General features: G+C 38.3%; 1 protein-coding gene across 29 annotated transcripts in view; it reads left to right on the top strand.

Moving 5' to 3' along the window:
• The window catches only part of PTK2 (protein tyrosine kinase 2), a 352,445-nt gene that overhangs the window by 244,506 nt on the left and 82,696 nt on the right, over nt 1–25,243 (top strand). For 15 of the 29 annotated variants that reach the window (XM_064384646.1, XM_012461207.2, XM_021672086.2 and 12 more), the window contains 7 exons: nt 7–63; nt 3,024–3,121; nt 10,523–10,607; nt 15,442–15,542; nt 17,021–17,136; nt 18,149–18,249; nt 22,385–22,474. In XM_064384646.1, coding sequence (XP_064240716.1) covers nt 7–63; nt 3,024–3,121; nt 10,523–10,607; nt 15,442–15,542; nt 17,021–17,136; nt 18,149–18,249; nt 22,385–22,474 — 648 coding nt within the window. Of the gene's footprint in view, nt 1–6; nt 64–1,892; nt 1,914–3,023; nt 3,122–10,522; nt 10,608–15,441; nt 15,543–17,020; nt 17,137–18,148; nt 18,250–22,384; nt 22,475–25,243 lie in introns of all 29 variants that reach the window. The other 14 variants (XM_064384640.1, XM_064384638.1, XM_064384629.1 and 11 more) reach the window with 1 other exon arrangement.

Below are 25,243 nucleotides of genomic sequence, written 5' to 3'. Positions count from 1 at the left end.
CTACAGAAACAGATGATTATGCCGAGATTATAGATGAAGAAGATACTTACACCATGCCCTCAAGTAAGTATATTTCTTATTTTGTTCTTGCTCAGACTTCACAGATACCTCCTTGCATTTAAAACTTTTTGATTCTTACTGTCTTTTTAGAGCCATTTTTTATAGTTCCTTGGGTGCTGAACAGAAATACTCTTTCAACCTTTACCATTCTATATTACATGTGCCCACTCTAAGGTCAGAAGCCTAAAACTCAAATGTCTATAATGTTTAGTTACAGGATTTCTGTAATCTTGTTTTCTGGCTGTATCATGATAGAACCTTTATTGATTAGGGTATTTTCTATCTGTAGAAAATTAGTATTACTAAGTATATATGTATGTGAATGTGTGTGTATACATATACATAATATATATACACACACACAGATATATACATATATGATACACATACATACACACACATATATACCCATACATTCACACACATATATTCAAAGATTTGCATTTTCCCCCTTGAAATTGTTTATTCTTTGTTGCCATTGACTAACCAATACAAATAGCTTCTAACCATTGTCAATCTGTACACCTCAGGGGTGGGAGGTATGGGGAGAGAAACAGAACTCTTAACCTTCATTCAGCCTGGAAATGTCAAGATTCTACATCTCTCTGTGGTGGGCAGCTTGTTGATTAAGGAAAATCTTAGGTCTCATGTTGGAGTATGTAGTCTCCAGATCTTGAATTAGACAAACTCTTGAAATTTTATTTGCATAAAAGATTATTTATAATTTCATTTTCTTATTTTAATTTTTAAAATTTTCCACACAGTATGGACTTGAGTATAAAAAAAATTAAACCTACCTTTTAAAGAGTCCTCAGAAGTCTTAGTAGTTAATTCAAAATCTGAATGTCCTGATTTCAGTACAGCTATATATATTTGTAAAATAAATGTTACAGGTGCCTTATTCTATTGTATAAATATTCTTATTTGGGTTTTCTGTATACATTGAGGAAGCATTACCAAAATGCAGAGAAACTACCCAGTGTTGCTTTTCAGGTGTGCACTTTGCCCGGTGGACCCCTTTCAAGAGCTTCTTGAATAGAGAGTGATTTGAAAGAGGCCAGAGCTGAAACTTGTGTATACATTTTGATTGCCAGTATCAACTTGGAAAAAATGTTTAAACTTAGGTTTAACTTTTTGGCCGGGCATGGTTGCGCACATCTGTAATCTCAGCACTTTGGGAGATAGAGGCAGGAGAACTGTTCAAGTCTAAGAGTACATTACCAGCCTAGGTAATCATAACAAGATCCCATCTCTACAAAAAAAAAAAAAACAAAATAAATTAGCCAGGCATGGTAGCACATGCCTGTTGTCTCAGCTACTCAGGAGGCTGGAGTGCAAGGATTGCTTGAGCCTGTGAGGTCGAGGCTGCAGTGAGCCCTGATTGCACCACTGTACTTTGGCCTGAGCAACTGAGTAAGACCTTGTCTCAGGGAGGGGAAAAAAAAAAAACAAAACTTCCTTACTTGTTTGATTAGCCATATAGTCACTTGTACATTCCTGCAGATGATCCCATTTTTATTTATATATGTATTATTTATAGTTGAGTGGTAAATGTTCAACATGGCTTTCATTCATGTCCCACAAAAAATAAGTAATAGGAACTGATGAGATAGGAACTTAAAAGCATTGTCTAACCAACATTGAGTAAACTTGAGGATATTTAGTTTTTACTTACATTTAGTTCATTTTTTAAATTCGTGTTTGTACTTAAAATATTTTAAAAATTAAGTATTACTGAAATATTATCTTCAAGTTTGTGATGTTAACTTAATTGCTATTAGTTATTTCTAAGCAAGGTCTTCAATTTTTTCTCTCTCTTAATTGCAATACAGAAAGCTATGGAATAGATGAAGGTAACAGGATTCCTTTAAATTAACTGCATTTGCTTGTAATTGCCACCTCTGGAGTGATAGTGGGATGTTTCGGTTTTTGGTTAACTTTTATTTTTAAACTATTTGTCATTGGTTTACTCATACTGTTAAATCAGTGGAACTACTGGCTAAAGTGATTTTAAAGAGGAAAATAACTACCTAAATTTTGGGTTGAATGTTCTGTACTTATAATTTGATAAACCAGGGGGAACATGTAAAAGTATCTGGCTCTTGGTGTATTTCATTGGTGATTATGCTAGTGGAATATATATGTGATAACCTATGGAGATGAGTTTCTTAACTGAAATAAATCAAAATACCAAGTAGCTAAATGAGTTGTAATTGAAGCTATTACATTCCTATTGGGCGTTTTCTTTCCATGTGCCTCAAAAACCTAAAGAATCAATTTTTATATAAATTATAATAACATATTGAGACACATGGTCTCAAAAGTAAAAAATATTTATGATTTATAATGTTGAATATGTCCAGCCTTGATTCTGAGTCATCTAATTTTGAAATTAGTTCTTAGAAACTACCTCTTTAAACTCTTTTAGCTCCATGAGTAATATAGAGATAGGATTATCATGAAGTGGAAAACTCTTAAACTTTCAAAATATAAAGTTTTCTTATGACATAATTTTACCTTACTTCCATATTTACAAACTGTAGTTATTTGTAAAATAATTGCTTTAAATAACTGTGCTTTTATAGCCTTCATATATTAATACCTAAACTAATAGCTCTTAATAATTAAGCATATAATTTAATAGTTGGAGCGATTATTTAGAAAACTATCAAATAGATATAAAATAAACCAGAAATTTTAAAACTCCTAGGAACAACATGAAAAATATCTACCTTTAGTAGAACTCACTGTTTTGATAGTTCTTCTAATACTATAACTAATTACATAAATTCCTGTTAAAATACTGTTTAAGAGAATTCCACTCTGTTTAAAGCATTTTCATAGATTGATGTGCCACAGATGAAACGTTTATTTATGGATGATCAAGAAATATGTCAAGTGTTATTTCTATATTTGGAGCATTGTACTTAAGAATTTAATGATGTGTGAATTATGTTTTGCAGCCAGAGATTATGAGATTCAAAGAGAAAGAATAGAACTTGGACGATGTATTGGAGAAGGCCAATTTGGAGATGTACATCAAGGCGTTTATATCAGTCCAGTAAGTCTTTTAAGACTACCAAACAACTAGACTAATTTTGGCTATTTAAGTTTAAAATGCTTTTTTCATCTTCATGAGTCCTTGGTTCTTCTAGATATTAGTATTTACAGAAGATATAATATCTTATAAATGTCAGCTTATGCTTGGCATATTCAGAAACCAAAATTATTATATATTATAATTACAAAAGATATAATATCTTCATAAATATCTTTTACTTGGCATATTCAGAAACCAAAAAATGGCAACATTAGCTCCTACAAGGCTGGGCCTGTGTTTTATCCATTTTGATCTCTTTTAGCATTTGTCATCAGTAATAGTTTCCATAGGTGACTGTTCTTTGGATAGAATTAACAAATCAGATGAGAGTCAGAAATAGCCAGTATACTTATTTACCTGCATTTTTGAGAAATAAACGTTAATTTGCCCCAATTTACCCTCCAAAAGAGATCAATAAATTTAAAAAATGATTGCCTTAATAATAGCTTGATCAAAGTATCGTTTGCTTACTATGAAGTTCACTCTTTTAAAGTGTGCAATTCAGTGCATTTCAGTATATTCACAGAGTTGTGTAGCTATCACCACAATCAATTTGAAACATTTTCTTCACCTCAAAAAGAAACTTTATACCCATTAGCAGTTACTTCCCATTCCACCCTTCCCCAGCCTCTGGCAACCACTCATTCACTTTCTGTCTCTACAGATTTGTATATTCTGGACATTTTATATAAATGAATCTCATAATATATGGTTTTTTTAATTATTGGCTTCTTTCACTTAGCATAATGTTTTTAAGGTTCATCTATGTTGCAGTATGTGTCAGTAATTCATTCCTTTTTATTGCCAAATAATGCTTTTGTATAGGTATATACCACCTTTTGTTTATCCATTCATCAGTTGATGATTATTTGGATTGTTGCCACTTTTTGACTATTAAAATATTTTTGTGAACATTCATACACAAAATTTTCGGTGGATATATGTTTTTATGTGTGTGTGTGTGTGTGTGTGTGTGTGTGTGTGTGTGTGTATAAATGTATCTCTTTTGTATATACCTGCTAGTGAAATTGCTTCATCTTATGATAACTATTGTTTGAGAGAGAGAGAGAGAGTGTGGGTGTGGGTGTGAGAGAGAGAGTGTGTGGATGTGGGTGTGGGTGTGTGTCAGTGTTTTGGGAGGGTAAAAATGGCTATAGGGTCTTGCTTTTGTCAGTCAGGCTGGAGTGCAGTGACGTGATCATGGCTCACTGCAGCCTCGACTTTCTGGACTCAAGTCATCCTCCCACATAACTAGGACTACAGGCAAGTGCCACCACACATGACTACTTTAAATTTTTCGTAGAGACAGCGTCTTGCTACATTTCCCAAGCTACTCTCAAACTCCTGAACTCAGATGTTCCTCCTGCCTTGGCCTCCCAAAGTATTGGGATTGCAGGCATGAGCCACTGAACCAGCCAACTTTTTCTGTTTTTTTTTCTTTTTTTGAGGACAGGGTCTACTCTGTCACCAAGGGAGTACAGTGGTACAATCATGGCTCTCTGCAGCCTCAACCTCCCAGGCTCAAGTGGTCGTCCCACCTCAGCCTACCAAGTAGCTGGAACTACAAGTGTGTGCCACCATGCCCAGCTAATTATTATTTTTTTTTAGAGACATGGTTCCATGATGTTGCCTTGGCTGGAATGCTTAACTTTTTGATGAATTGCCAACATGATTTACAACACAGCTGTACCATTTTACATTACTAGCAGCAGTGTATAAGAGTGCAAATCTCCACATCTTCACCAGCATCTATTACTGCATGTCTTTTTAAATTAGATTGGTGATTTTTTAAATGAAATTTTAGACTAATAGTACGATCATGTGCCATGTGTAATGATGGGGATACTTTCTGAGAAATGCATCATTAGGCGATTTCATGATTGTACAAACATTACACGTATACTTACACAAACATAGATGGTCTAGCCTACTACACACCTGGGCTATACAATATAAATAGCCTGTTGTTCCTAGGCTGCAAACCTGTACAGCATGTTACTGTCTTGAATACTGTAGGCAGTTGTAGCACTTGGTATTCGTATATCTAAATACAGAAAAAGTACTATAAAAATGCAGTATAATGTATAAAATAATGGTGCAGTCATATGGGGCATTTACCATGTATGGAGCTTGCAGGACTAGAGTTACTCTGGGTGAGTTGATGAGTAAATGTGAAGGCTGAGATTATTACTATACACTACTATAAACACTATACACTTTGGCTACACTAAATTTATTTTAGAAACTTTTTTAATACTAAATTAACCTTAGCTTACTGTAACTTTTTTTTTTTTTTTGAGACGGAGTTTCGCTTGTTACCCAGGCTGCAGTGCAATGGCGCGATCTCAGCTCACCACAACCTCCGCCTCCTGGGTTCAGGCAATTCTCCTCCCTCAGCCTCCTGAGTAGCTGGGATTACAGGCACGCGCCACCATGCCCAGCTAATTTTTTGTATTTTTAGTAGAAACGGGGTTTCACCATGTTGACCAGGATGGTCTCGATCTCTTGACCTTGTGATCCACCCGCCTCAGCCTCCCAAAGTGCTGGGATTACAAGCGTGAGCCACCATGCCCGGCTTTCTTACTGTAACTTTTTTACATCATGAATCTTGTAATTGTTTAAGCTTTTTGACTCTTGCAATAATACTTAGTTTAAAACAAAAACACTTATACAGCCATGTAAAGTATTTATATCCTTGTTCTATAAGCTTTTTTTAATTTAAATTTTTTAACTTTTTAAACTTTTTTCTTAAAAACTAAGACACAAACACATACATTAAGCTAGGCATACACAAGGTAGGGATCATCCACATCACTGTCTTTGACCTCCATACCTTATCCCACTGGAAGGTCCTCAGAGGCAGTAATACACATGGAGATGTCATCTCCTAGGGCAGAAATGCCTCCTTCTGGATACCTGCAAAAGGCCCTGCCTGAGTGTGTTTTACAGATAACTGGTTTTTGTTTTGTTTTGTTTTGTTTTATAAGTAGAAGGGGCTGGTGCAGTGGCTCATGCCTGTAATCGCAGCACTTTGGAGACTGAGGCAGGAGGATTTGAACTCAGGAGTTCAAGACCAGCCTGGGCAACATAGTAAGACCGTGTCTCAAACAAAAATTTAAAAGTTAACCTGGCCTGGTGGTACACACCTGTAGTCTCAGCTACTTGGGAGGCTGAGGGAAGATCACTTGATCCCAGGAGGTCAAGGCTATAGGTAGTCTTGTTCACACCACTGCACTCCAGCCTGGACAACAGAGTAAGACCCTGTCTGAATAAATAGGAGTACACTCTAAGATAACAATTAAAAGTGTAGTTTATTAGAAAAAAATATAGTATTATGTACTATACGTAATTGTATGTGCTATACTTTTATACGACTGATGACAGTACAGTCTCGACTCACTGCAACCTCTGCCTCCTGAGTTCAAGCGATTCTCCTGCCTCAGCCTTCCAAGTAGCTGGGATTACAGGCGCATGCCACCACACCTGGCTAGTTTTGTATTTTTAGTAGAGATGGGATTTTGCCGTGTTGGCCAGGCTGGTCTCAAACTCCTGACCTCAAGTGACCCACCCGCCTTGGCCTCCCAAAGTGCTGGGATTACAGATGTGAGCCACCGTGCCAGGCCTGTTAAATATCTTTCTTGTGTATATTTTATATGTTTGTTTTGTTGTTAATGTAGGAGTCTAATTTTATAATGCAATCTATTCCTTTCTCTAAGTTTCTAGTATAAATCCTTTTTCTAGAACATGTTCTTTAATATTCTGTAAAATCAAATGATATTTTATCAGGCATTGTTGATAATTGGTCAAAATATAACTTGACATAAATTTCATGGGCAAGGACCTACCATTTTTATTTAAGATTTAGTTAATTCTTTCAGCAATTTTGTATCCATTAGTCTGCCCTGTGACAGCTACTGTTTCTAGGTGCTGGGGATATAACTTAATTCTCCCAGAGGCACAAGTTGACAGACAAAAAAGACATACAGTAAATCTTAAGAGGGTCTGAGAAAAATTCAATGCATGGACAAGGGGATGCTGTTCTACATGGGATGGTCAGAAAGAACTTCTGACAAGATACCATGTTAGCAGAGCTTTCAAGTAAGGCAAGGAGCAGAACCTGAGCATTCTCATGGGGAAGCCTGTTCTAGGCAGAGGAACAGCCAGTGCAAAGGCCATGAGGCAGGGCAGGACAAGACACCATCCCGAGGCCAGTGTGGCTGCAGAGTAGAGGGGTGGGAAACAATGAGAAGGATAGGAGGGCCACCAGGGGGGCATGTGTGGGGCTGTATGAATCTTGAAGAATTTTGACCTTCATTCTGAGAGTCTACTAGTAAACATGCAGTTTTTCTAGAGGCTTATTGGCACTCATTTTTTTTTATTAGGCAAGGTTATCAGGCTTGTTTTTCTTTTCTTCATGCATCTGCTGATCACTTGCACATTCTCTCTTCATTATTATTCAGTATTATTGTTCTCAGCCTTAAAAATCTATTATTAAATCTAATTTTCTCTTAATTCATCCTAGAATAGCTTTCTTCTAGATTTATTTGTTAAAATATTTTAAACGTCTACTAGCTGTTATTAATTCAGAGCCTAATCATGCATCTCTTGTCTAGGCATAGTGGCCACAGGGTGGTGTTTTCATTGAACAGTGAAAAACTTCTCTCTTCCCCTAAATATTGCCTGTATCTTACAGAAGATTTTTTAAATCTATTTTGAGTAATTACCAATTAGTAACTTGTTAGTTTTTAGAAAAAACCCTTTGCACATTTTCTGGTTTTGCTTGACCCACTCTCCAGCAGTCTGATATCTGTAACTGGCCCCTCTAACAGTTCAGTATTACCCAGACCTCTGATGTCCACTTTAGAGGCCACTAGCCACATGTCCTATTCTCCAAACTGATAGCTGAGCCTCATGATTGCTCGTGTATGGCATTTTGTATATGTGCCAGCTATGGAATCTTACACTAAAATTCATTTGAAACCCTAAGTCTTTAAAGAGCAGTGATTTGTTTGCATTTCCTTAGACTGTCTTAATAAAGCATCATGTTTACTGAGTATTCAGTTAGTTGACAGAATTGATGATGGTTTTATGGTCTTATGGAAGATTTTGTTGCTCTGATCTTCTATAAAATGGGCATTTTATTTCTGTTATACAGTATACCAACCATACGGTTTTCTTATATACCTGTTACATGTGGCCAGCCCCATATTTAGCTAGAAATAAAATTCATGGTCATGGTCCTAAGGAAGTATACAGCCTCCTGCTGAGCAGTCTAGAAAAGAAAAAAAAAAAAGAAGTATACAGTCTAATTAAGGAAGATAAGACTAACCCATTCAAAGTAAAGTGGTTATATTTTAGCACAGATATGGTTAATGATTCTAAGGTTGTAAACTCAAACATTTAGTAGATAGATAATCTGTGCTCTTGTTCACATTCTGTGTGAGCCAGCTACTCTGTCCTCCAGGGACCATGTCACCATTACCACGTGAACCCCTTCCTTGAGGCATCTGGCACGTGGGCATGCCTCCTCTGGAGATGAAGAAAGGGACTGCAGTCTCTGAGTCGATGATACAGTTATCTTACCATTCATATTTCTCTTGTTTGAAAATGTTTTATTTCCTGGAAACATATAGTATACAATTAGTGTGAAATCTAAAATAAATAAAGGTATTTAAGGTATTTTGAAAATATACAACAGCTAACTTGTTAAGCAAAAACAATTTAAGGGATTTTGAAAATATGATGCATCTAACTTGTTAATTAGCATCTGCATTTAAAAGAAAGATATTAATAGCATTCATTAATTCTGCAGATCTTTACTGAGCACATAGTGTACTCAGTGCTATGCTAATGGGGATTTTTTGACAAACAAGACAGGCAAGTTACCTGCTGTCTTGAAACTTACATTTTAGTTATGGAGAACAGAGAGTAGTAATGTAAATGGCAATGTATTATCTCTCTATTATGATGTATAATTATATATAAAATGATATCATGTGACAGACAGTAGTAAATGTACATAATGACTTTTTGGCTTTCAGAGCAGCACTTTTTCTTGGTTTGTCTCCTACCTTCTTGGTTGCTCCATCTCAGTCTGCTTTGACATTTTCCACTCTTCTCCCTTACCTCTTCATGTTGTAGAGCGCCAAAGCAGTCCTTGGACCTCTCTCATCTCCCTTAGCGATTTTGTCCGGTCACATGGGCTAGGCTACTTCTAGATGTCTGTTGTCCAGCTGAGATTTCTCTCCTGAACGCCAGTCGCAGTATCCTGCTGGTCATTTCGCCTGTGTGACTTGGCTGTCTTACTGACATCTCAGGCTTATTACATCCGAAGCTGAGCTTCTGATCTTCCCCTTCCATCTTGTCAGTTTTTCTTGTCAAAAACCTTAATTTGACTCTCTGATACCTGCATCATGAGCCACCTTTGCCCTAACTTCAGAGTATAGCCAGAATCTCAGCCCTTCTCTCCATCTCTACTGCTACCATGTTTGTCCAAGCCACCATCACTTGTCACCTGAGTTACTGTGGTAGCCACCTGCAGAACTCCCTGTCTCTAACCTTGCCTCTCTGCAGCCATTTCTCAGTACCACTGCAGAATGTTCCTTCACAGTTTTGGGTCAGGCCATGGTACTCCTCTATCCATACCCTACCTTGGCTCTCCATTTCACTTGCGTAAAAGCCACATCTTTCTGTTGGCCTTGAAGGCCCCTTGTGGTCTGGCCCCTTCGTTCATCTCTGATTCTATCATCTTCACCCTCCTTCCTTCCACCCTCTGTGTCAGCCTTGCTGGCTTGCTCATGTTCCTTGAGCACGCTGTGCACTGTTCCCTGCTGTTCCTTAGCCAGCTCTTTCTCCTCCCTCCTTCATTTATTTGGTCTTGTCTCATCTGCTCAGTGAGGTCTACCTCATATAGCTGCCTCCATCCCTGTCTCCATATCCTGATCTGCCCTCTCCTTTTTCTGTAAAACGGTTACTTTCTAACATACTATGTAATTAATTCATTATTTATTGTCTGTGTTCCTCACTGGAATGTTAGCTTGACAGGTACAGGGACTGCTGCCTCTGCTGTTCACCAGTGTATCCCAAGCACTTAGAATAGTACCAGAAACATGTATCTTCCATGCATGTTTGTCAATGAATAAATTAATGAATTGATGCAATGTTTCATGTGCATGACCATTTTTCTCAGGGGATTTTATATTGAATGTTTTTAAGTATTCCTCTCATTTTTGAGATTTTGCTTTTCTGATTCTGTCTGGTCCATAACCCACATAGTTGCAAAACAGACAGCTTTTCATGAATTGATTAATTATAGCAAACCTTTTTTCATGTGTGTCTGATTCTATAATTTCCCTAACACAGGAGAATCCAGCTTTGGCAGTTGCAATTAAAACATGTAAAAACTGTACTTCGGACAGCGTGAGAGAGAAATTTCTTCAAGAAGCCTGTAAGTTTCTAGAAATTTCTGTCGAACTCCATTTAACTTTCTATCTATGAAATCCAAACTGTCTCTTAAGAAATAAGAAAAATAATGTTTTGACTTTTAGGAGACAACTATGTTTATTATTTTGCCTTGCAAATTAATGTCTAAATTTGTACAAGCACCTGTCTACAGATTTTTCCAGGTAAATTATGTTTTATGTGTAAAGGTAGATGGATGTACATTTCCTTCATAGTTTGGTACTTATGCCATTGCACATCTCTGCACTGAAATTGGTGCAGATACATAAGTAATCCTAATCTTGATGCTGCCCAGACCCTGGGAATGCAGAGGTGAGCACAACACACATAGTCCCTGCCATGATGGAGCTCATAGACTAATGAAGGAATAGGGCTCTATGACCATTCCCCTTATCCTGTTACAAAATCAGAACAAATCACCCAGGCCAAGTGTGGGGGCTCATACCTGTATTGGGAGGCCAAGGCAGGCAGATCACCTGAGGTCAGGAGTTTGAGAGCAGTCTGGCCAACATGGTGACACCGTCTTTACTAAAAATACAAAAAATTAGCCGGGCATGATGGCACACACCTGTAGTCCCAGCTACTCAGAAGACTGAGGCAGTAGAATAGCTTGAAACCCAGAGGGAGTTTGCAGTGAGCCGAGATTGAGATTGCACCACTGCACTGCAGCCTGGGCAATAGAGCAAGACTCTGTCTCAAAAAAAAAACGAAAAACAAAAAACAAATCACCCAAAAAGAGGCCAGATACAGGGCTCACACTTGTAATCCCAATACTTTGGGAGGCCAAGGCAAGAAGATTGCTTGAGCCCAGGAGTTTGAGACCAGCCTGGGCAAGATGGTGAAACCCCTTCTCTATAAAAAAAAATTAAAATTAAAAACATTAGCTGGGCATGGTGGCTCATACCTGTAGTCCCAGCCACTTAAGAGGCTGAGGTGGGAGGATCCCTTGAGCCTGGGAGGCCCATGTTACAGTGAGCTAAGATCGTGCCATTGCCCTCCAGCCTGAGTGATTGAATGAGACCCTGACTCCAAAAACACTAAACAAAACCTTCACTCAAGAGGAAACCTCAGAAAAGGACTCTTCCCAGGTGATTTTAGCTAGCAGCAGTTAACTTTTTTTTTGAGGCAGGGTCTTTTTCGAATCTCGCTGTGTCACCTCCCAGACGTGAGGGATCCTCCCATCTCAGGCCTGCAAATAGATGGTACTACAGGTGTGCGCCACCACATCTGGCTAATTTTTTTTTTTTTTTGAAAGATAAGTTTTTGCTGTTTTCCAGGCTGTTCTAAAGTCCTAGGCTTTGCCTGCCTTGGCCTCACAGAGAGCTGGGATTACAGGCGTGAGCCACTGTGCCTGGCCCTTAGAAATAATTTTCTCCACCTCCATTCCTCTGACTCTTGGTGAAGAAGCTACCTTGAATGAGCTCTGCATGAATAGGTCTTCTTTCCCAAATGTAAGTTCTTAAAGAGTGAGGATCTTGTACACATCCAGCTCTTTCTTACCTGCCCTCAAGCTGTGATGTTTCTCTTCCTCCTTTCCTATGGCTCGCCTCATCTCATGCTTCAGGCCCCAGCTTAAACATTACCTCCAATAGAGAACCTTTTTTCTCACCACCATATTTAAAGCCTCCTCTTAGTATTCTTTGTCACACAGGACTATGTTCTTTTTCTTTCTAAGGATTCCTAATTAAAGCTACATTGTTTACAAATGATTATTGTCTGTCCTTCCTCTCTTCCTCTAGGCCTTAAGTTCCGTGGGGATAAGGACCATGTTTGTTTTGCTCACCACTCCATACTCAGTGCCCTGCACAATGCTTGACACCTAGACAACACCCGGTAGATTTTTGTCATTCTGGTGTCCTACATGATATGTGCATCAAATGAATGCCTTCTGCTTTCCATTTTAGTAAATATTTACCATCTAACAGTCCAATAAATTAATAATCATAGAGTAAACCATGTGGTGACTACATTAAGTCTCAGAGCATCCTTAATCCTGTTCCTGCATCTTTGACTTAAGTACAAGAGAAGGCCTGGCCAATGACTTCTGTCTTGACAGTTCATTTCTACAGAGCACTTAGGCCAAGAAAACAGACCACATCAGTCATCATCACCCAACACCATGTCTGCCTTACCATTGCTGGTATTCTTGTGTGTTTTATACTTTCAAAAATGCAGATTTTAAAAATTGGTTATCTTTTCTTAAAATTCTGAACAGCTACTGTGTTCTGATTTTGTAGGACTTTGGAACTGTCATTACAAAAATCAGTTATATATATATATATAAGTTGAACTAATGTTGTTTTCTTCTTTGGGAGGTTTACTCAACAGTTATTTCAGGGAAATGTGATAGATATAGTGTATCTAAACTTCTGTAGGGCTTTACCAGACTGTATATAAGATAGAAAATATGACCTTGATCAGGAATTGTTAAACTTTTTCTGTAAAGGGCCACATAGTACATATTTTAGGTTCTGCAGACCATACAGCCTCTGTCCCAAGTATTCACCTCTGTCATTGTACTGTGAAACATCCATAGACGACAGGACAGAAAAAAATGAGCAAGAATATATTCCAGTAAAATTTAATTTATAAAAGCAGTTGGCAGCCCCTGGGCCTTAGTTTTCTGCCCCAGATGAGTAAATAACCAGATAAACTATTCTACGTGTTTATTTTTAGTTCAGTTTGGATAGTTTCCTAGTGGCCGCAAGATTCTCTTAGCTTTGTACTGTTTTGTATTCCTAATAATTACTTCTGAGGAAATATGAAAGGCTTGATAATTATACATGAGAATAACATAAAACCAAAAGTTATAATAAATAGGTATTTATAGTAAATCAAAAGTATAATTAGAGTAAGTATTCTGGGTGCCTTAATGTTCATCCAGAAATATCACAGTATAAGCAATGAACTGAATCTGACAAGGTGAGATTTAATTATATGTTTTGGATTATGTGCTGGATGTTTATATTATTTGTGTTTTTGTTGGTGGTGTTTGTTTAAAATCAGGTCCTGTTTTTGGAATATGAGGGAAACTTGTAAAATACATAAGTAAACTAGACAGAACATCCCCTAATATTTTTTGACCCATTTCAAAGTCTTTCACAGTTTTTCCTCGCAGTGGTCAATACCAGCTATTCTGTAACATGTTGACAATATTACATGTTGATCATATTTTTAAAATTACTTCTATTATTCTAATTTCCATGCTTGGCATCAGAATTTTTTTTCTCATTTTTATAGTCTGTGAAATCAGGTGTTTTTGGAGCCACTGTACCAGGTCACCTTTAAAATCACTTACAGTTTTGAGATGCTATAATTCTGTGAAGTCTGTCCTGTGTCTTACTAATCCCAATATACTGTGCAAGTAACCTTCTTAGCCCTGATATTAGAAAGTATAAATGCATACACCTTAACATATATGTCCACGGATAGAGATATACGTATATATGCAGTGCCCTGTTGGTCATCTTGGCTCCATTAGGCAATCAAACTCATGTTAGTGCCATAGGCCACATTTGGCATCAGACTCTCCTAAAAGTAATTCAGGACCAGAAACAAAGTATGCCAGAAAGGCAGCAGCTCGCATTTCTCTCATGTGAAAGTACTCATGGCTGTCCTGTAAACAGTTTTTTTGTGTTTTGTTGTTGTTGTTGTTGTTGTTTTGTTTGTATGTTTGTTGGTTTGAGATGAAGTCTCAGTCTATTGCCCAGGCTGAAGTGCAGTGGCACCATCCCTGCTCACTGCGGCGTCTGCCTCCAGGTCTCAAGTGATTCTCCTGCCTCAGTCTCCTGAGTAGCTGGGACGCGCCCCCACACCCACCTAATTTTGGATTTTTAGTAGAGACGTGATTTCACCATTTTGGCCAGGCTGGTCTCAAACTCCTGGCCTCAGGTGATCTGCCCACCTCAGCCTCCCTAAGTGCTGGGATTACAGGCATGAGCCACCACACCCGGCCAAAACAGTCTTTTTTAGGGCCCTGAAAGCAACCAGTTAAATTTAAGAAGACAAGACCACAGTGGTGGATGCAGGAACCAACCTTTTATGTCAAAGTTGGAAATCTTTTGTGAGTTCCCCATAGGGTATGGCTTCCAGGGCCTTTCAAGGAACACACCCAGTTACCATAGTCCACACACTCAGGGCAGCTCCTAGCTGTAGCTTTTCACCAGGTATTTTTAGTTCCATTTTACCTCCTCCCCCAGCAATTTGCCACTCAGGAGTGATTTTTACCATAAAGGTAGTTGCCTAGTAAATGAATTACACACTCCTACTTACCAGATTTGTAGAAAATCTAGAAAGCTATCCCAAGGTCAGATCTGTCCATAGCGAGGGAAGAAAGGTCTTCTTTCTTCTTCTCTGCCTCCTCCTCCTCCTTCTTCCATCTTCCCCCCTTCTCCTTCCCTCTCTGTTTCCCCCTCCTCATCCACTTCCCCCACACTCCTCCATTTCCCTCCTTCCTCCATTTCCCCCTCCTCCATTTTCTCCCTCCTCCTCTGTTTCCCCTCCTCCCCCTCTGTTTCCCCCTTCCCCTCCTCTTCTCCTCCTCCTCCTCCCCTTTCTTCTTTCTTTTTCTTCCCCGCCTGCCCCCGCCCCCCGACCACATGTGCAGAAGGAAAAGGGTTTTTCTTAACAGTGGTTATCTTAAACCTCCATAGTACGACATAACTTGTTATGCCAATTTATGCCCATTTGTGAGCTGAACTGACCTGTGGAATTGAGTTTAAAGTTCCCCCGTTGCCAGCTTTGTGTCTTAAATTGAATTAGTCTTCAGAAAACCTGAAAGACTTTTCAAAAGAATAACTATGGAGCACTTTCTTCCCTAGTAACAATGCGTCAGTTTGACCATCCTCATATTGTGAAGCTGATTGGAGTCATCACAGAGAATCCTGTCTGGATAATCATGGAGCTATGCACACTTGGAGAGGTACTGTGATCCCCAAACCTTACCTTCTGTACTCAGTGTTTGATATCTTTTGCTTAAGAAAGGGAAATATAAACAGTTTATATCTTGGATTTTCAGGAGAGTTATGATTTAGGATGTGTGTCATTATGGTTTTGGTTCAGAGAATATGGGTATAAATATCTTCATAAATTCCCAAAGCATCCCCTTATGCAGTAATCTTTTTGGGAATTCTCTTTGTGGCATCTTTGCTTTGAAAGACAAGGTCTTGCTCTGTTGCCCAGGGTGGAGTGTAGTAGCACAATCACACCTCACTACAGCCTCGACCTCCTGGGCTCAAGCGATCCTCTCACCTCAACCTCCCAAGTTGCTGGGACTACTAGTGCATGCCACCAAGCCCGGCTAATTTTTTAATTATTTATAGAGATAGGGTTTCATTATGTTGCCTAGGCTGGTCTTGAGCTTCTAGGCTCAAGTGATCCTCCTGCCTTGGCCTCGAAGAGTGTTGGGATTATAGGTGTGAGCCACCACACCCAGCCATAGTTTCTTTTAAAAATGTTAGTAACCAAGTGAATAGCTCTCCCTTTCTCTAGAATATAGAAACGAATCAGTGCATCATCAGCACTTGGAAACTCATTAATAACAGATAATTGTGCCCCACCCTAGGACTGCTGAATCAAACTCTGGGTGGGGGGAGCGCTGTGTGAGTTCATCTGCTGAACATCTCTTCCTCTTCCACCCTACATTTCCAAATCAAATGGAGTACATAATGCATAATTTTTTGTTCATGGTACGTTTCTGCTTTTGCTTTTGGAAAGTTTGCTAATTCTTCTGGCTCAAAAAATATGGCTAAATATATCTCTCTTATCAATTGATTATTTAGAATTAGAGTATTAAAATGTGTCTGCCTTTCTTTGCCATGTTAGCATTTACCTCTATTAATGGTGTCAGTGGTAGCACGAACTAGTAAGCCCGGTGTGATAAATACCCAACATGACTGTTCTGCACTTCTGCATCCAAAACTTCATGGGGAAGGAAATAAAAGAGGGGAGATTCCTTCTTGCCTTTGCTTTCTACTCATTACACTATCCTCTCACCTTCCCAGAGCCACAGTGAGCTTTGAATTGAAGATAAATTGACTGTGCATTAGCCTTGTTTGAATAGTAACTAGATCTTTTTTCTTCTAATTATTATTATTTAGCAATAATTTTTACTGTGCTTTTATTCATTCCCTTGTAGCATATCTTTCTATATGTTTTAATAAATCTGTTGTAAAAAAGCTTTTAATTTTATGATAGAATTTCAAATAAAAATTAAATCTGAATCCAGAGTTTAAATGTTTCATTCATTATGCTTTATTAGAAGAGACTTGAAGCCATTCTAATATTATTAAAAATGCATTGGAAACAGCATTATTGTTGAAGGTAGCTTTTTTGCTTTTGATTTCAATTCATTGTCACTAATTCTTTTTTTTTTTCTTCTTTTGGCCATTGTTCCAAAAGCTGAGGTCATTTTTGCAAGTAAGGAAATACAGTTTGGATCTAGCATCTTTGATCCTGTATGCCTATCAGCTTAGCACAGCTCTTGCATATCTAGAGAGCAAAAGATTTGTACACAGGTAAGGTACAATTATAAAGCTGTTAAGTTGCCTTCTGAAAAGTAGTGGTCACGAAACGGGGACCCATTTGGACCCTTTTTGGACCCTTTTAGTCCCAGGGACCCCTTTGGTACCATTTTGTACCAATTCCCCAACATTGTATTCTCTTTGTACCTTTGGAATCTACTGTACACGGTTACTAGCAAGTCATGCTGCATTATGTCCTACCAGAGTGAATTGCCATGGCATGTTCATACACAGTTAAAGGATTTTTACACACATGGAGTTTAAAACATACTGTGATACTTTTAGGTCATTTATCCCGTACACAAACATTATTTAGAACCTGTACTTGGTAGCAGAGCAGTGAACATGTGGCAGTGGCCTCTAAAACAAGTATCGTCCTGGAACTTTACAGGATACCACTGCCTTGTGAGTGACATCTGTTGGCATTCTGCGGAATTTCTATTTATAGCTTTAGGTCTCTGAATGCAAGTAAAAGCCCTTAAAATTTGTTTGCCAAGTATTATATCGAGTTGGTGTTTTGTTATCCGACATTAAAACAAACTTCATTCAAAAAAAAGAAAATAAAAACTAAGACTCTAAAAAAATAAACTACATCAGCAAAATCATATACAAGTTTTCAGAAGGCAACTTTTATTTAATGGTATTTCTTTAGGAATGGCAGTGTATGTCACTTGGTCTATCAGTTAATGCAGTTGGTAATATGGTTTTATGAACCAGTAATAAGGATTTTCATTATTTTAGAATATACTTTGCCATCTTTCAAAATAATTGTATTAATGGGTAAATATCTGGCAAAAATAATATACATGAAGTAAATTTTTGTGTGCATGTCTATATATATATTAGATTTATGATATATATCTTATAATAAATATCATATAATCTGCCTGCGTTGTATTTAAGCTGTCTTCCAAAGTGCCTATTGGTGTGTCTTTATATATGTATGAGCTTGTACATTTGTTTATCTTATGTTAAGTCTTATTGTCTCAAATTCTTGTTTTTCCAGGGACATTGCTGCTCGGAATGTTCTAGTGTCCTCAAATGATTGTGTAAAATTAGGAGACTTTGGATTATCCCGATATATGGAAGATAGTACTTACTACAAAGGTAAGAAATCAGAGCAGTACCTAAGAAATAGGCTTGGAATCTTTAACACATTTCTAAAAACAGTATGTTCTAATATGCTCCCCGGATTTTTGACAGAGATATAAAATTAGCTCAATGGAGGAAGCAACAGCCTTCTCAGTAACGGTGCTAGAGCAGTTGAATATCCTTAGGAAAAAAATAAACCTCTAAATCCCATTTCAGATTAAATCAGAAGGGACCATAGACTTAATTACCAAAATTAAACTTTCAGGAAAAAAACACATAAGAGTAAATATTTGGCATCTAGGGCTAGGCCCCAGGGATCCTTAGACTTGACACCAGAAACAAGGATTCATAAAAGGAAAAAGTTGATAAACTGAACCTCATAAAAATTACAAATATTTTTTCTGCCAGAGACCCTGTTAAAAGCATGAAAAGAGAAGCTACAGAGTAGGAGAAGATGCGTGCCAACCACATATCTGACAAAGAGCTAATATCAAGAATATAAAGGGAACTCTTAAAAATATCAAGACTAGGCCGGGCGCGGTGGCTCACGCCTGTAATCCCAGCACTTTGGGAGGCCGAGGCGGGTGGATCACGAGGTCAAGAGATAGGGACCATCCTGGTCAACATGGTAAAACCCCGTCTTTACTAAAAGTACAAAAAATTAGCTGGGCATGGTGGCGCGTGCCTGTAATCCCAGCTACTCAAGAGACTGAGGCAGGAGAATTGCCTGAACCCAGGAGGCGGAGGTTGCGGTGAGCTGAGATCGCACCATTGCACTCCAGTCTGGGTAACAAGAGCGAAACTCCATCTCAAAAAAAAAAAAAAAAAATATATATATATATATATATATCAAGAATATAAAAGGAACTCTTAAAACTTAGTAAAAAAAAGACACAAAGAATGCACTTAGAAATGGGCAAAAAACAGGAAGAGACATTTTAGTGAAGCGGATATATGGATTGCGCATAAGTATGTGAAGATGCAGATGTTGAACATCTGTCTCCATTAGGAAAATGCAAATTAAGAACACAATGAGATTACAATACAAACCTGTCAATTTGTTAAAATAAAGAATATGCTGGTGAAGAGGCAGAGAAACTAAATTGCTGGTGGGAATGTAAAATGGTAGAGGCATTCTGGAAGAGAGTTTAGCAAATTCTTTAAAACTTAAGCATACAAGTATCATATGACCCAGGAATTGCACGTCTGGATATTTCTTCTAAAGAAACAAAAACTTGTACACAAAACCATACTCAAATGTTCATTGCAGTTGTATTTGTAATAGCCAGAAATTCGAATTAGCTCAGATGTCTTTCACTCAGTAGGCACACCATCATCTTACACCAGGTGCAGCTGGTTGTATGGATTGTCTCAGTGAAGGGGACCTGACTTAAAAATATGGAGGCTGCTAACTCCAGCAACTTTGATTTCATTCGTTTAGTGGGATTTTTGTTTGCTTGTTTTGAGACAAGGTCTCGCATTGTCACTCGGGCTGGAGTGCAGTGGCGCAAACGCGGCTCACTGCAGCGTCAACCTCCTGAGCTCAAGCAATCCCCTCAGCCTCCCAAGTAGCTGGTACTACAGGTATGTGCCACCATGCCTGGCTAATTTTTTGTAGAGATGGGGTTTCGCCATGTTGCCTAGGCTAGTCTTTGATCAAACTCCTGAGCTGAAGCGATTCTGCTGCCTCTGCCTCCCAAAATGCTGGGATTACGGCAGGAAGCATTGTGCTTAGCCTCTATTTGTTTTTTTAACTGAAATCTAGCTCATGTCAGTTATCTTTAATTTTGCCAATCTTGGAATCACATTGAATTGGTTCTTCAAAGTATACTGAACTGTTTTTCTGAATAATATTTTCATATTCCTAGAACTTTAGCTAAGACTTAGATAAATCCATATTGTGCTATTAATACTACTAATTATGATGATCATTTTACACAGGACAGTTTATTTCTCAGTGTATTTGATTTTTATATTGCAGCCAAATGAGCCTAGATTTTTACATGCAGATCTAGTCTCTTATTTTAATCTCATAACTATTCTCTTTCCATATGTCTTTTGTATATTATTGCCAGTCACTACTTTATTTTTAAAATTCATTTTTAATTTTGTAAATTGAATTTTTTTTAAACACAGGATCTTATTCTGTCACCCAGGCTGGAGTGCAGTGGTGTGAGTACAAGTCACTGCAACCTCAACCTCCCTGGGCTCAAGTCATTCTCCTGCCTCTGCCTCCTTTGTAGCTGGGACCATAGGCACACGTCACCATGCCCAGCTAATTTTTTATATTTTTGTAGAGCTGTGGTCTCACTTTGTTGCTTAGGTTGGTCTTGAACTCATGGGCTCAAGCGATCCTCCCACCTTGGCCTCCCAAAGTGCTGGGATTACAGGCATGAGCCACTGTGCCCAGCTATCTGTCACTATTTTAGCAATGATCCTTTGATATATGAAAAGAAAATTAGTTGTTTATTCATTTTAATTATTTAGTCATTTAACTTAAAAAAGACTAAGTCAATTTTTCACTATTTCTAAATACATTTTATATCCAGCTTCAATCTTAATTGGTCCAAGTCCTAGAATTCCAATAAAGAACTAAATTCCAAATAGTATGATGTCCAAATTTTCATGTCATTTGAACAGCATTTTAAACAGGCAGTTGACAGTTTCACACAAATACCATCTTAGAAAGGTTAATAAGTATACATTCTATTAGGCTATAGAAATAAGTACAAACTCCAAAAGGTTAGAGATTCTTCAAAATGCTCCTCTTTCTAGGAATTCTGATCATCTTCAGAGGCAAGTCATTGCTTTCAGAAGAAAGTCCAGACCCTTGACATGCTAGCAGAGCCAGCTGCTCATGCTTCATGCTCTTCTGAATCAGGGTGCTGATCCTATGCCCTGCTCCACCTTGGGCAACCCCTTCTGGTCTTATATCCTCTCCCTGCAGCCTTCCCTGGACATTCTCTCAGTCACTGTTTCCTCTCCACTTTCAGGGCACGCAGCATGTATTAGCTATCTCTGTTATACCTTGTACCAAATTTGAGTATACTTCTGTATGCCTTTTAGAATGAGAATTCCTTAAGAAAAGGACTCTGGATTGTTCATCTTGAGAACTCAGCAGTTGAGGAAATGTTCACTGAGGTTTTGAGTGGTTTTCCTTTGTGGCACAAAGAAAACTTTTAGGCCTGAAAAGAGCTGATTTCAGGCTTCCCTGGAGAAGTCCTTCTCATCCATTGCTTCTTCCTGCTCTTCACATGCCTGACCATTTGTGGAGTCTGCATTGGTGCATTCACTTAGTATCTAACTTATGTTTGTAATTCCCCAAATCAACACTCAAGATGCTTTCATACATTTGAGGACATGCACAGAGCAGCAAAAAATTTGAGTATTCCCTAATATGCACATATCCAGCTGAAGTCCAGCAAGGCTGCAGTCTCTCCCTCCTGTCTCAGCCAGAAGAGGGAAGACATGGTCAGGGCTAGCAGGGGACGGCACAGAGCAGAGCCAACAGCTCAGGCACTGATGGTTGGAGGGGTTTGAATCCCAACTTTGGCACCTGTTAGTGGGGCAGCCTTGGGCAAGTCACTTAATACATCTGAGCTTCCTTTTCTAGAGGAGATAGAACCTACCAGAATGAGTTGTTTTATGAGTTAAAATTGTAATCTATGTGAGATAAGAATATATGTGTACATATTTCTCCTGAGAGCAGGGGTTTTGTGTTTGCAACAACTTTATAAAACATAACTATCACCAGTGAGGGTTGACTGTATATGTTTCTTATTAATAGGACATGTGTATAGCAAGTGTTCTAACCTATAGATAAGGATCTCCTCTGTTAATTGTGGAATCTTATGTAACGGAGCTGCATGCTAATACCTCTGGTAAACCGGGGTTTGCTCTCTCTCCCTGTTCTCTCCCTCTTTATAGAGGGAGGGATATTAGTGTTTTATTTATCTACCATCTAACCATTCCTCACCCCTAAGTGACCTCAAAACATCCAGGAAATGAAAAGTAGTTCTGCCAAAGAAATGGAAGGTCCAAGGGGTCAAATAGTTAAGGGTTTTCCCTTTGATACTGAAAATCTCAGCTAGCTCTGTTAGATTCTTAAGCAGATAACAGGAAAATTTATTTTCTAAAATTAATCTTCTAGCTTCCAAAGGAAAATTGCCTATTAAATGGATGGCTCCAGAGTCAATCAATTTTCGACGTTTTACCTCAGCTAGTGACGTATGGATGTTTGGTGAGTATTTCTAAAAGTTTTGTATTCTTTAAAATTGTATTTCATATGTTACAGAAAATAAACAACATTATAACCTGACCATCTCCTCATCAGACTCCTTTTAATTCATTTGACAATAGTCTGACATCTGCTGTGCATCAGCTTCTGGGCACACCTTCTATAAGGGTCCATTGGTTGTGATTGGCCAGCTCCTTCTATCACTCTTCCTTTTTGTTCCCCTTTGCTGTCTCTTATTTCCTCACAGGGGGATATTTTGTTTGTTTCCTTCTTTCTCTTTTCTCTCTCCCTTTGCCATCTCATTTATTTCTTTCATGTAAATGACGTTAAACAGTAAACACCTGGTCCCTCAACCCTGAGTATCTAAAATTCTATCTTACCCCTTTATTCTGGGATCTAAACTCCTTCCTGACCTATCTCCAGACTTTGAAGTTTGATCCTTTGTGTTCTGTAGCTTCTGCTTTTTTGATGTCTCATTTGTTCCTTCCTACCTGCTTTAAAGTTATTATTCTCCTGTTCTGTGGTTATTGCAATTCCTTCTAGCTGGTGTAGAAGTGTGGCAGTCATGTATTCTTTGCTACTTACTTAAACTACTTCATTCAAATTTTAAAGTTATTCACTGTTTTCAGCATGAATGGCACTTCCCTCCACTCCACTCTCCTTTCTTCTTGGTGTTATTCCTTCTACCCAGAATTCCTTATCCTTATACCTTCTTCTCCAGTTGAAATCCTACCTAACCCTCAAGGTCCACTTTAAATGTCCTTGAAGCCTTCCTTTTCCTTTCTGTCCATTACCTACCCAGATTCTCTCCTTGTCATAACACTCATGTTGATCCTATGAATAGACTTGTGCACATATTATCTCTGGTAAATTAGAAACTACTTTGGAGGAAATGCCCTGTTAAGATTATGTACCTTTTTTTCTCCTATAAGTAACAATAACTTGATAAAGTATGTGTTCTTATTTTCTTCTATTTACTTACTGTTGATTGTTAATCACCATTTAGTGCCCTAATAGATAGCTAGGTAAAGGAAAGAGCTTTCAAATAGAACAGGATATGGCATGACGTGATTAGAAAAAGCTCTGAAGTCTAATTGATGTGGGTTCAGATCCCAAGACCTTGATTATTAGCTGTGTAATCCACAAAGCAAGTAACTTACCCTTTCAGACAAATTTCATGTTTCAGAACTTCTAAGATGCCTATTTTTTTACATGTTAACTTTTCTGGAACTGGAGTGTATCTTAAAATCAATGGCATTTTACAATTGGTAATAATTGGAGGCATTTTGTAATGTAGTTGTCCTTGCTTGCACTCTTACGGACTTTGTTTTGTTACCGTAATGTCTGAATGGGTTTTAAAGAGCTCTTTTGGTAAGAATAAAAGAAAAATTCTAAGAGGGAAGAAAGAATTGTATCATAGTTTAGTTGTCAACATTCTCCCTTTTTCAATCATGTAAACTAATGATGTTTTCTATAATCAGTGGATGTGATTTTTGTCAAATGTGGTAAAATGCAGTATTTAAAGAAACATAAGATTTTTGTGAGGATTAAGGGTAATATATGAGGCTGGGCATGGTGGCTAATGCCAGTAATCCTAGTAGTTTGGGAGGCCAAGGAAGGAGGATCACTTTTACCTGGAGTTTGAGACCAGCCTGGGCAACATAGCAAGACCCCATCTCTAGAAAAAATACAAAAATTAGCTGACTTGAGTGGCTCATGCTGTAGTCCCAGCTACTTGGGAGGGTGAGGTGGGAGATTTGCTTGAACCTGGGAAGTGGAGGCTGCAGTGAGCTGTTAAGGAAGACTTTGTCTCAAAAAAAAGATAACATTTGTAAAATTTCAAAAATGTCCCAGGAACACATTAAGTTCTCAACAAATAATAAGCAGTGTTACTACTATTGATAATATTGTTATAACTTCTGTTGAGAAAAGCAGCACTAAGGCATTATTTTTGTCACATACTCTTTACATTGAAATTCTTGGATTTTTCTTTTCTTTTTTTAGCTCTTTAAGTTCTGGGGTACATGTGTAGAATGTGCAGATTTGTTACATAGGTATACACATGCCATGGTGGTTTGCTGCATCCATCCCCCCATCATCTACATTAGGTATTTCTCCTAATGTTATCCCTCCCCAATCCCCCCACCCCCACTATCCCTCCCCTACCCGCCCCCTCCATTCCCAAACAGGCACTGGTGTGTGATGTCCCCTCCCTGTGTCCATGTGTTCTGGTTGTTCAACACCCACTTATGAGTAAGAACATGCAGTGTTTTGTTTTCTGTTCTTGTGTCAGCTTGTTGAGAATGGTGGTTTCCAGCTTCATCCATGTCCCTGCAAAGGACATGAACTCATCATTTTTTTTGGTTGCATAGTATTCCATGGTGTGTATGTGCCATATTTGCTTTATCCAGTCTATCGTTGATGGGCATTTGGGTTGGTTCCAAGTCTTTGCTATTGTAAACAGTGCTGCAATAAACATATGTGTGCATGTGTCTTTATAATACAACGATTTATAACCCTTTGGGTATATACCCAGTAATGGGATTGCTGGGTCAAATGGTATTTCTAGTTCTAGATCCTTGAGGAATCACCACACTGTCTTCCACAATGGTTTGACTAATTGACACTCCTACCAACAGTGTAAAGCATTGCTATTTTTCTACATCCTCTCCAGCATCTGTTTTGTCTCCTGATTTTTTAATGATCGCCATTCTAAGTGGTGTGAGATGATATCTCGTTGTGGTTTTGATTTCCATTTTTCTAATGACCAGT

This window comes from Aotus nancymaae, unplaced genomic scaffold (assembly GCF_030222135.1).
Source record: "Aotus nancymaae isolate 86718 unplaced genomic scaffold, 86718_ANA_hifiasm-v0.15.2.pri h1tg000036l, whole genome shotgun sequence".
Taxonomy (NCBI): domain Eukaryota; kingdom Metazoa; phylum Chordata; class Mammalia; order Primates; family Aotidae; genus Aotus; species Aotus nancymaae.
Note: the sequence above shows the minus strand (reverse complement) of the source record. Positions and strands in the feature narration are given on the sequence as shown.